General features: G+C 35.8%; 2 protein-coding genes across 2 annotated transcripts; both read right to left on the bottom strand.

Moving 5' to 3' along the window:
• Positions 1–126: 126 nt before the first annotated feature.
• LOC136232247 (probable aquaporin SIP2-1) lies at positions 127–3,042 on the bottom strand. Its single transcript, XM_066021301.1, has 3 exons — positions 2,563–3,042; positions 500–760; positions 127–401 (listed from the first exon to the last, which is right to left on the bottom strand). The coding sequence occupies exons 1-3, from the start codon at positions 2,857–2,859 to the stop codon at positions 243–245; spliced, it is 717 nt and encodes a 238-aa protein (XP_065877373.1). The 5' UTR covers positions 2,860–3,042; the 3' UTR covers positions 127–242.
• A 1,503-nt stretch (positions 3,043–4,545) lies between these two features.
• LOC136233029 (protein phosphatase 2C 29) lies at positions 4,546–10,713 on the bottom strand. The gene is made up of 4 exons (XM_066022560.1): positions 8,536–10,713; positions 6,650–6,763; positions 5,327–5,591; positions 4,546–5,243 (listed from the first exon to the last, which is right to left on the bottom strand). Exons 1-4 carry the CDS (start codon positions 10,408–10,410, stop codon positions 5,119–5,121), a joined length of 2,379 nt encoding a protein of 792 aa, XP_065878632.1. The 5' UTR covers positions 10,411–10,713; the 3' UTR covers positions 4,546–5,118.
• Between the last annotated feature and the right edge of the window lie 1,457 nt (positions 10,714–12,170).

Raw genomic sequence — 12,170 nt, 5'->3', positions numbered from 1 at the left:
TAATACATAACAAAACAAAGAGAAAAGAGAAAGAATGGAAGCATCTGGAATCCAATAAAAAATTGTTGGCCTAGCTATGTTGTATGTTTGAGGGTGTTAGAGCATGTACATACAACCAAACCAAGATTACAATAAAAGGAACTCAATTAGTTCATCTGTTACACTATCACATAAACTTCACAAGCTCTACTTCAATCTTGCAGTTAGATCAATATACAGATAAATATAAAAACAAAATATCTTCAATCGTTCTTCTTATCCTTCTTTTCTTCTTTTTTCGGTCGTACAAGCAACTTAAACGTCCATACTGCCACAACAGTTGCTTGTACTGGGGCAACCCAATATACAAGTATATGCTCCTTGGTTATATGTTCCCCACGTGCGTAGGCCCATCCCATCACCTACAGTTCAAAAAACTTTTAACTCATCTTTCTGTCCAATAAACTAGATATCAGATAAATGCTTCATGTTGAAACAAATGGATTCTGCTTTTACTTACAGCTGCTGGGTTCATACAAGCGCCAGTCAGATCAGAGGCAAGTATCTGAAGAGCTAATTTAGAGATGCTAGCAATCCAATTCTTCCTGAAGAAACTCCCTGGGATCTTTCTTGCAAGTGTAAGATAGATTATAGCAATTGCAAAAGCCAGCAATCCTTCAGTAAGTGCGCCTCGATGGATGTCAACACTCAGGTGTGGCCCAGATGCGATTCCAGGGAAGTTTTCAATAATAAGCCTAACTCCGGTGACAGATCCCAGCACCTGCGGAATGAATAAATTGCAGAAGGCATCTTTAACTTAACATTGCTAAGAGATATTATGATCAAATATTTACAGAACTTGAAAAATGGCAAGTGAAATTAGTAGCAAACTGATCAAATTCTTCTACAAATATTCTCTTTTCTGTTGACAGTAGTGCAGAAATCAGTATTAACAATTTGGGTTTTTTCATCAATATTTCTCGTCTCAAATTTACCATAACAATTTGGGTTTTTTCATCAATATTTCTCGTCTCAAATCAGTATTAACAATTTGGGTTTTTTCATCAATATTTCTCGTCTCAAATTTACCATAACAGTATCATTCTTATTGCCATATTAAACTCAATGGTGAAAGAGGATGGTTGTGCTCCATTTATCGTGCCCATTTGTCTTCATACATATTAATCAATTCTAGAATCTAATTTTTAATCTGTCTAGTGTCTAATATCATCATGATCTTCTATAGACATAAGTAGAATCAACACAAAGGGAGAGAAAATGAGGAGAATGAAATAAGAGTAGAGGGGGAGAACAGATGGCCAATTGATAAGGGATCACGTAAGAAAATAAGGGAAGAAAACCAAGAGAAAAGGAGGACTACCAAAGCAAAAGGACATTCTCAAGGCACAGTGACACGTTATTTATATGATATAATAACCAATTTTCAGGCAATTGCTTCACATTTTTCTCATTCTTTTATTACAGAAAATGACGGAGGGGAAAACAAAAGATAGTAGAATAGTAATTATGTCACAGTTATTATATTCTTTCGAAGAATTCAAAGTGAACGAACAAAGTACCTACTTAACAATAAAATACAGTAACCACATCCAACTATTTGGAATGCTTAGCAAATAAAGAAAGGACAAGAAAATAATGGGTTAATCATGAGACAAGCTTCAACCAAACACATTTATCCAAAATCCCAATTCATTTTTAAAATTGATCCATGTCTTAAAGTTCAACAGAAGCACCAAGCCGCCAAGAGAAAGAAAAAACTTAATGAAGTAAATAAGGCACATTCAAGTTTGATTGTGATACTGCATCATAGACAGAGACAGACTGAAGTTGCAGGCACCATATATGAGCTTTCACATTTCAGGTAATGAGCATATCTACTTGAGCTAGTAATTACTTGATATCTGAGACAGTAATGAATTATTTTAGATAGCTGAAATTGTTTCAGAAGGATTTCTACACAATTGCAGACCCATTTGCTTCAATGGATCCCCAACTTCATCACCAGAATCAAAGTATTATCCTTACTCCTTGCCCTCTCCATGTTTAAATTCCAGGGAGCAAATCCAGAACTTGCAATTATTGACCATTGAAACCATTTTCTAAACCTATGTAAGTAATCCAACACAGTCTTACAAATATAAAATTAAAAATTCCTACACCCAATTCATTGGTATATCTTGTTTCACAAAGCTACAGAATTGAGGTCCAAAGTAGCATGAGAACCATCTGTATGTTTGGGTGTGTCTCGATAAAGTTCCAACTAATTAGTGGTAGCAGTTAAACAATTTCTACAAAGGCCATACTCCCGTTCCCCATCAGCATCACAGCCCCTATTCATCCTTCAATAACAACATGCTGAATCTATTAGGCATCTAGACCCAACAGAACTCAAAATTATTGATTAACTGATGTAAAATTATGTGAGATTTCAACTCATATCAAACTAATCATCACAATCTGGGCTATTAACATCAATAATCCAGTGATTTTTATCATTTCTAAAAAATAATAATCCGAACAAATAAAAGACAAAGGAGGGAAATAAAGAGAGAGAGAGAGAACCTGAGCGGGAATTCTAGCACCAACGGTGAGGAGAAAACAACTGAAATCACCAGAAATTGCGGAAGCGAGAATGGTGAGAGGATTATAGGAGGCACCTTTAGTGATGTTAGACAAGAATGCAAAGAAGAACAAATTAAGAACAGAAAGAGCGCATTTGATGAGCTCAGAAAGGGGATCATGCCCAAAACCCAAAACATGATGCAGAAGAATCTTCTTAACGACATCAGACCATACCCACATGAAAGAAATGATGAAATCTGAGATAATCAACGGAAAAGTAATAGTAGAATCGTGCATTTTGACACAGTGATGAAATAGGTTCCTTGGATGAATAAATATTAGGAGTAAATAGAAAGAGGAAGAGGAAAAGAGAGATTCCAAATGGTTGGGTAGTGGATTCGTCTTTGGAGGTCAGCATTACCATGACCATATTAACAAATCTAAAAAAAAGCTTCTTCTGTCCCTCAATTTAGTAAAGCAAAAAAGTTGACCAGAATGTTTGGCATTTTCTTTCTTTTATTGTCTATTTCTAATTTATAGATATTTTATATTTGACTTGGTTTCCCAATTACTAAATGTCTTTTGTGGCTTTATTTTGTTGGATGAACTCGGGTTTACTTCACAAGGAATTCATCCAACCTCAGACTACTTTATTAAATCTTATTATTTATTAATCAAAATGAAAATATGTCAATTTTAAAAATAAAATAAAATAATTTACATCCATTAATTGTTAGTATACATCTCTTTTTTATTACTCCTGTCCACTGTTTAGACATGTTATAGGTAAAAAGACTTATGAAGCCTTTAATTATTCTAATTTTGTAATAACATGGCAAATTATTCTTTCTAAAGTGAAGAATAAAAATAAATTAATATAAATAATAACAAACCGCTATTTCTTTAAGAATAATGAATACTAACAATTAATATAAAATTAATAATGATTAATGCATGATTAATATAGTTAATGAGAATTAATACAAGAATAAATATGTAATAATAATAAAAAAGAACCTTCAAACACTATGTCACGCCATCTACAACGAACCGTAAAAGATACATCATATAATTAAGATACGACGAAAGTAGTTGAAAACCAAAAAATCAATCCGTTGACATATATCCGTTATCGTATCCCATCTTAACGGATTTAGAGAAAATCAAAGAACGTTTTTTCATCTTCCTCTAAAAGAATGAATCCAATCAAATGACAATTAATTATTAAGAGAAGTAATGACATGACTGTTCAACTAGAACATCATTAATACTAAAAGATTGCAAAAACGAGTTTATATACCCAACTAGGGTATACTGCAAGTAAGTTAACAACTTCTTTGTCTTTTCAATACTTAATTATTCTCTTTTCAATACTTAATTATTCTCTTATGATATTGCTGACTTTATCATTAGAGTGCTCACGGTTGAACCCAACGGCATCTCATAACGGAACCACTAGTAGAATCACTCAAGTAGAATTGACAATTATCATTTTGATACACTAAGTCATTTAATCTTTTATTTTAATATATTAAGTTTTGATTTTTCATATTTTTCATGCATTAAATCATCTCTTTTTTTCTACATTTTTTTTTTTCGTGTTTTTTTTTTTTTTTTTTTTTTTGCATTTTTTTTCTGTTTTTAGAATCACTTGTAGATTTTATGAATTGTACAGGATTTGAAAATTTTGATAGAGTAATTTTGGAAATAAAAAAAAAACATTAATTATGGGAATAGGTTAAAACTAAAAGTCCCTATTCCAGAAAAATAAATGTACCAAAATGCTTACCTAGTATCCCATCTCATTATTTTGATTTTGAGGTAACTGAACAAGTCATCCTAACTCCTCCAGAGCTAGATACTTGCAACCAATCTCCTCTTATGTATGACTCCAATGTAGACATTAACTTGTCTGCTGTGTCTCTTTCAGACAGAAAAAAACAAAGATTTTCCATATTTTTGCTTTTAGAAATAAGACTTGTATTCTACTTTTATGACCAACTTGGAAAGTAAAATAGCACAAAGGAAAGTTGAAAATTTGTAGGTTAGGTTAGGTTAGGTTGGAGTTGAGCAACCACGTAGGATAGGAGAAAATTGAATTCTTTTGAACCGCTTTGGTGGGAAATCCACCATCAAAATTACAGATCTCACTTTTCAATTAGGAAATGATCGAGTTCAGTATACCCCCACCATATTACAGAGAACCCCCCTCCCCTCATTTTTGGCTCTAAAATTTTAAAAACCAAAAACCTATCATTGGTGAAAACAACTCCAATTCTGTGCAAAAATATCTAGCAGAAACCATCAGTCTAATGAACCTCATCCCATCCCATCCCATCCCTGGCCTTTGGGACATCTACTCAACTATTCATCGCCTACCTAGGGCCTACCATTAATCTCTTCCTTGGGAGTTTTGCCCCTATTAACTATGTATACCCCCCGACCCAACCCCACTTACATTACCACATGCTCTCTCATGCTTTCAACTTGAGAATTGAAGCTCACTTTTTATACACCTACCTACTCAATAACACTTGAGAGATAGATGGATACATTTTAAACATATTTCCCTGATGACTTCCATATTCTTCCTTCAAGAGATATCACCATAACAGTAACATCATCATGGTACTTCCGCCTATCTCCTTGTGGTATGTCTAGCAATTCATGGAAATCCATACCTGCATTGCATACATTCTAATTTCATTAAACAGAATATGCACATAAACCAATTCAAGTCATGACAAACCAAAACAAGTTTTACCAGCTTTCTTGGCTGCGCGAGTTAGAAGCTCTTCTATCAAATGCTGTGCTGGGTCTCCATCTGGAAACTTCTCCATGAAACACTCGATATAAGAAACCACTTCCTGATTTGTCAGATACTGGTAAAGTCCATCAGATGACAGGACTAAAAATTGATCTCTTGGACACAACTGATGGTGACAAAGAGAAGGCGTACAGGAGACATACGGTGTAGTACCAACATACTCGTTCCGAAACATCTCCAACAATGCATCATTAAATTTGGGCTGTACAACAGCAACACCATATTAATATGTGAATTATGCCTATGCAACAGTTAACGCACATGATAAATTTCATCTTTCATATATTTTGTATTCAAACACACAAAAAAAGATGCCAATATTGTTGTGAATCCTATTGATATTACTTGATGATGCATTAAATGTCCACAGTCAAAACTGAATTATACAAGTTAGAACTGTTAACATCACATTCTGTAATCTGAAGAGGCAGACAACAACAAAAAGTAGAAAGAGGGAAGAAATCCACTGCTTAATTTTGACTGCAAAAACACTAGTAACCACAACTAATGCTAATATGGTAACTAAAAGTACTTGGCACAATTTTATGAAATTCACTTAAGTTCTAAAATTCACAAAATGCATTACCCTTGAACTTTGCATTGTTTCTATTGAACCCCAATTGTTTTATAGTTCTTAAGCCTACAAACTACTATAAAAGTTAGCAATGAAACCCTAATGTCCTTTCGTGTCATATTTGGCCCTAGAACCATTATGAATCTTAATATTTAGCCTTATATATAATAGATTAAGGGCGGCCCGGTGCATTACGCGTCCCCGCTAAGCGAGGGTCCGGGGAGGGGTCGCACCACAAGGGTGTACTGGGGGCAAGCCTTCCCTTGCCAAATTTTTTGGCAAGAGGCCGCTCCTAAGACTCGAACCCGTGACCTTCGGTCACACGACAACAACGTTTTTACCGTTGCGCCAAGGCTCGCCCTCCCTTACATATAATAGATTAATACAATAAAAAAGGTAAGGGCCAAATACAATACGATAGAACATTAGGTGATAACAAAGTATGTCTGGCCATCCACTACTTGGTGCGAGCCAATTCAGCATATGCAATAAAATCAAACAAGGAAAAACATTGTAATTTGTAATATAAACTAACATAAGCTAATGTAAGTAATGCAATTGTCATCAAACAAAACAACAGATTCAGAACATTACTAAACAAATTCTAATCATTCTCATCTTGTATCAAATTCTAACAAGATTCTAAAGCTTAAGAAAAATATCCATAAAGGAACTTTAACAAAAACCTGTTTGAGAAATCCTGCACCAAATGCTCTGGTAACCTTCAAACGACCTTTAACTCTATCATTGACAATACATTGACTGTCATCTGGGTGTTCATTCTTGATTCTTAAGACTTCCTGCATGAGTTGAAGATATACTTAAATTACTCAGCAAGCACGTTCTCAGTAGAACAGCTAGAAAGTCGAATAAGAGTAAGAATTCAACAGAGAAACTAAACTCCAATCAATCAAGATACAGGCGCACAAAAGTACACTACCAAGTAAACATACCCTACATGCTATGCATAATGCATTATGTCTCAAATTCATGATAAAAAAAGACTTCAGAAGAAAGATAGTCCAAAAATGCTTCAAGCTTCAGAGAAAGACAATTGTATTAGTAATCGTGGATTTCCAAAATTATATCTAACTTTGAGAGGCATCTTCTTACAATAAAACAAAGATTTCAATTGTGTGAGTGATCCTAAAGAACAAAGTTAATATCTACTTTGCTTCCGAATATTCTTTCATCAGAACGCCAACGTCGTCACAGAAGTTACAAATAGACCTTGAAGAAGCAATTTTGTCACCCAAATTCATCATATCTCAAGCTTTGGAAATGATTTTTTATACTAAATGCAGTGACTAAGAAATCTTAATCCATAAATTCTCAGAACAGGAATATCTTTTATGCTATATGCAGTAAGAGAATTACATAGATTATCTTAATCTATCAGCTTCAAACAAAGGCTTATAAAAGTAGGCTCACTATACCTTCAAATTTCAAGAAACAAAAAATCAGGAGCATTTTCCAAGAGAATGGAAAACATCATCTCCAGTTCAACGCCAACTCAGATGGTATATGTTCATATGATAACAGAAAGCATTACGAACGATTCATGAAGGCATATGATTCATGTTCCATGCAAGAATTTAGTCTAATACATAAGTAATCAGCAGAGCACTAGAATATATGCTGCATGGCAAAAGGGGGCTACAGTGTTCAAATAGCAATCCCTGCCCGCTTCAAAATGTACGGTTAGCCTAAAGCATAGGTTAGTTACTAGTTAGGGGAGTTAACATAAAATAAACTAAAAGGTTTCAAACTCAAACATAGACAAGGGACTGATTTATCAAAGAATCAATTATTCGGCACAGACCTAATGCCTACAGGAGAGTAGAAAGATATCAGATTAGTCATTCTATGCAGCACAAGAAAGGCTACAGCAATTGACCAACAGAAAAGACAATCAAACACATACAAATCAAACAGATGTTGACAATGGAAGCATCCATCAAATTCAAGTATAACTCATCATAAAAGAGACTTGCAAGGAAATTTCTGCTTTTTTTCTTGCTTTATCAGATTAAACAGAATAGCTAAGAGAAAACAAGGAAATATAGGAAAGGACGCTGCCTCTCATCTCATGAATATCATGCCTGTAACAGAAAATCATCATGCCATTTCAATTGACACAGGCAATCAAATGGAGTGATTTTCAATCTTGTGTCAAATTCCCCTCAAACAGTACAATAGGACTTGTTCAATGGCATTTCTTAAATCTGACTCGTTTCCTATCACACATGAATATGACAACTGACATCCACCAGACAAAGTACCAGTATACATCACAGAGAATATTATATAGTAATTCATAGCTCTATAAACAATACAAGGGATCAATTTGCAGTTCTCCAACACCCAAAAAATTATTCTCATGTCAATAACTAGCTGAATCTTGTTGTCACAGATGCTAAAAAAGATCAAGGAGCGATTACATAAATTGGCAAATTCAGTACTCTCCTAATGATTATAAACACCAAGCATTGCACCAAAAAATACAGATTACAAACTACATGCCTAGAAAGGAATCATCAGTTAATAAAACTTAGAAAAACTAAATACTTACTTCTTCAATGCTTGTGCTGTGATCGGTGGACAGCTGTAGTGCAGTCAGCCTCATCACCTGAGCAGGACCCTCAGCTACCCCTTCCATGCTTAACACGTTGTCACACACACTAGAGCCAACCTCTTGTGCCTCATACTGCGCCACAATTGCTCTACTATCACCCACATTCATCACGTATACGTCTTCATCTCTCATCAGTGCCACCAATAAACATGAACCCATCAATGCTAACTCGGGATTTGTATCAAGCACCTTATCAGTCATATCCAAGTACGCTAATTCAGTTAACTCTAGCGCCCTTGATAATGCGCTCAATACCAATTCATGGTCTACAGGTCCCTCCTTCCGCTTCCTCTTTATAGCCCTCTCCTCCTCCACTCTACTGCTCTCCACTTTCTCCTCCTTGCCCTCCAATCCAAATTTCCATGGGAACAAGTTTTTATCCCTGTGTTTGGATAATAATCCTTGTTTCAACTTCGACAGCAACAACCACCTTCTACTGACGGCAGAACCTGCATTACCAACACTAATTGCATCATCAACTGAAAATGCAAATCTATCAGACCCCGAAAGATCAAGCCCTTCTTCTGCATTTTCCTCGGCAAGAAATTCCCACAACCGCCTTCTCTGTGTAATCTGAATTTCTTCTGGCTCTGACTCAAACGTAACCTTCTTTGTCCTTTCATGAGGCGACAAGGTCGACTCAGCTCCGCAAGTGGAAGCCCCTGGATCATTTTCATCCATTTCCTTTGATGAATCAGCTTTAGCTACATTTTCTTGATCCTCAGACACTAGATTCGATTCTATTCCGCCAATTGAACTCTCCGCATCACTTCTACTGTTCTTTTCTAGAGATTGGTTAATTCTATTTTCACTTTCCACTACAATTTCTGATTCTACACTAATCTCTTCTGGCTCATCAATGTCCCAAAAGAGCCCTTGAAGTTCATTGTACACAGCCCTATAGAGGTTCCCCATCAAAAACTCGGGTGCATCCGGGCCGTTAAACCCATCATAAATCCCAACAAACAACCACCCCTGCTCCTCCGATATAACCACATGGACCCGATCCTCTCCCGCTTTCCCTAACGCCCACTGCACATTACTCTCGTCCTTGCTCTCCCTCTCCTCAACAGTTCCGCAATTCTCTTTCCGGTTAACGAAATTCAGAACCGGGACCACCCACGGCCGCTTCTTCTCCGATAAGTTCCTATAAAAAGCTTTCTTAATCCCAGAAATGCCCTTCTTCCGCTTCTTTTTCACATAAATGCCACCGAGCGGGGCTGAGAAATGAATACGGCCGCTATTATCATGGCCCGAGTTGGCATCGAGTGGACCGGATAGTGCAGCACGGTCACGGTCGATGGGACCGGACATGAAGAAGCCCTCACCACCACGTGGAACCGGTTGCAAGCGCAAGGCACTAAACGACGCCGTGCTCTCAAAGCCATCAACGTTCACAATACTGCTCTTTACTCCCCCACCAGTGAGACTGACACCAGCAGCAAAGCCAGTGCTGTCAATGGCATCGTCGTAAATATTATCAAGTTGGAGGACAGTTCTGGGCGTAGAAGTGTTAGCACTAACCGAAGCACCAGAAATGGACTTAAACCCAGTCTCGTGGAAAACGGGTCGGGTCTCGGAAACGGTAGCGGCCCGAGAAGGCGAGAAGCGGAGAGAGCTAGATGGTGAAAGAAAGCGATCCGAAGGAGTAGGAGAGACGAAGCGGTTAGAAGATCGGACGTAGCAGAAGGAATGGCCTAGGGTTTCATCCAAGGGCTCAGTGGGCGCAAAGATCAAGTCCGGCTCTTCATCTTGGGTCCGGTTAGTCGCCGGTTTGAAGCAAGGGAAGAGGGTGGAGAGTCCACTTCCCATCACATTTGATTCGCCAGCTTCTGTTTGGACTTGAAGAAAATGAAAGAAAAAGCTTTTTTTTTACTCCTCCTGGTTTCTTTTGAAATGAACTTCCGGCAAAGTTTTGAAGAAAACAGGCTTTAAAAAAAATTAATAATTTTTGAAAGAAAAAAAAAAAAAAAGCAAGCTAGTGATCTATAGTAGTAAAGAAAGTGAAAGTAAACAGAGAGAGAAGAGAAGGGTGCGTTTCTTCTGTTTCTAATATATTTATAGGGGCAAGGGTTGAGGCTGCGGAGACTTTTTTTTTTCCTTTCTCTTTCTCAGAGAGATAAAGTAAATATTTTGAATTTTTTATTCCATACGAATATTAAAATAGATCCCCAGTTTTAAAAACAAGATGAATTTCATTTGTTTTTAAGATTAAAAAAATGATATGTTGACATTAATTTGAATTTGTAGTATTAGATTTTGAAAATTAATATTTTGGTTTTGTGTTGTTGGGTGTGGTTGTTGGTTCTTAGTTGACGGTTACACCTGGCTTTATTTTGTTGTTTTCAATTTTTTTAATAAAGAGCCAGCAGATACTATGTGGGGTCGACTACGTTGCCACGTGGATATATCAGTGGGGACCAGATGTAGGGATAGCCAGACAGCCAGACTGTAATTAACGCTTTTACGATTTTGACAATTTTGAATTTTGCTAATGACCATGGACTCCACATATGATATATGTTTTCTTTCTTTAATTAAAGTGACTTTTATTTAATGCTGTATTTGGGGGGCTTATTTTGTCTTTTCTTATTTTTCAATGTGTCTTGTAGATTTTATGGTATCAACATAATCAGCTAATATAATGTGGACTCAAGCTCGTGAATTATCACTCCAATCAATTTTCCTTAACGTCACAACTCAGACATACCTTACCTCCAACTTTTATTTTTTTTTATTTTTTTTCTTACAATCAAACGAGAAACTTTATTCATCAACTCTTTAAGGCGGGGGAAAAAAAAAACCACTCTAGCTAAGCAGCTTAATAGGTAGATTGTTTAACAAAATAAATAAATAGAACTGTTAGTTAATTTCTTAAGAAAAAATTTACAATTTTTAACAACAAATTCAGACATAAAACCTATAATTCTAAAACTATGAACCTTTAGCATCATATTCAATAATCATATTATTAAGAAACTTTTGTGCTTTAACGAGCTAAGAGTTTTCCTCATTTTCAACCTCTCGACCAAAAAAGTATTGGTCGGACAAGAGAGAATTCCATTACATGTGATAACCAACTCATGATTATCTTTACGAAGCAAAAATTTGTAACAAATATTTTGAGATTCTATATAAAAAAAATCAATGCATCTATATTGCATTTGAAAAAACCTATTGGAGTAGGAGACCATTTATCACCGGCTAAGCTCCAAGATTTAAAGAGCTGCTCGAAGCTCTAGCATGCTTCTAACGGGAAAGAAACGTTGTAGTTCTGATGAAACCCACACAATGTCATTTCTATTGTGTCAAATCGCGCAACAAACCATGGTTATTGATATGATTGGTTTTGGGTGATAGTGCTCCGTGTTGGGGTTTTATATCCTATAGACAAATGTTTTAGGATATAAATATTAGTAATGAATTGTTCTTTTATCATTTGTTTTATAAGATATAGTATGTTTAACTATATAAAGACATTGATCTTTTATAAACAACTAAACAAGGTAAATTAAAAGAAAATCTCAAGTTTATAAATAAGTAATCATGAAGTGTTCATACAAGTATGAAGT

This window comes from Euphorbia lathyris, chromosome 6 (genome assembly GCF_963576675.1).
Source record: "Euphorbia lathyris chromosome 6, ddEupLath1.1, whole genome shotgun sequence".
Taxonomy (NCBI): Eukaryota; Viridiplantae; Streptophyta; class Magnoliopsida; order Malpighiales; family Euphorbiaceae; genus Euphorbia; species Euphorbia lathyris.
This window is presented reverse-complemented; position numbering and strand designations above follow the sequence as displayed.

Bases quoted from the DNA above. Each gene is read 5' to 3' on its own strand.
- LOC136232247 (XM_066021301.1), bottom strand. From the start codon at position 2,859: ATGCACGATTCTACTATTACTTTTCCGTTGATTATCTCAGATTTCATC. The intron at 761-2,562 runs GTTCTCTCTCTC...TTCATTCCGCAG, and splicing joins GTGCTAGAATTCCCGCTCAG to GTGCTGGGATCTGTCACCGG. The intron at 402-499 runs GTAAGTAAAAGC...TTTGAACTGTAG, and splicing joins CTTGTATGAACCCAGCAGCT to GTGATGGGATGGGCCTACGC.
- LOC136233029 (XM_066022560.1), bottom strand. From the start codon at position 10,410: ATGGGAAGTGGACTCTCCACCCTCTTCCCTTGCTTCAAACCGGCGACT. The intron at 6,764-8,535 runs GTAAGTATTTAG...CAACTCATGCAG, and splicing joins ACAGCACAAGCATTGAAGAA to GAAGTCTTAAGAATCAAGAA. The intron at 5,592-6,649 runs GTTTTTGTTAAA...GCTGTTGTACAG, and splicing joins GTGCAGGATTTCTCAAACAG to CCCAAATTTAATGATGCATT.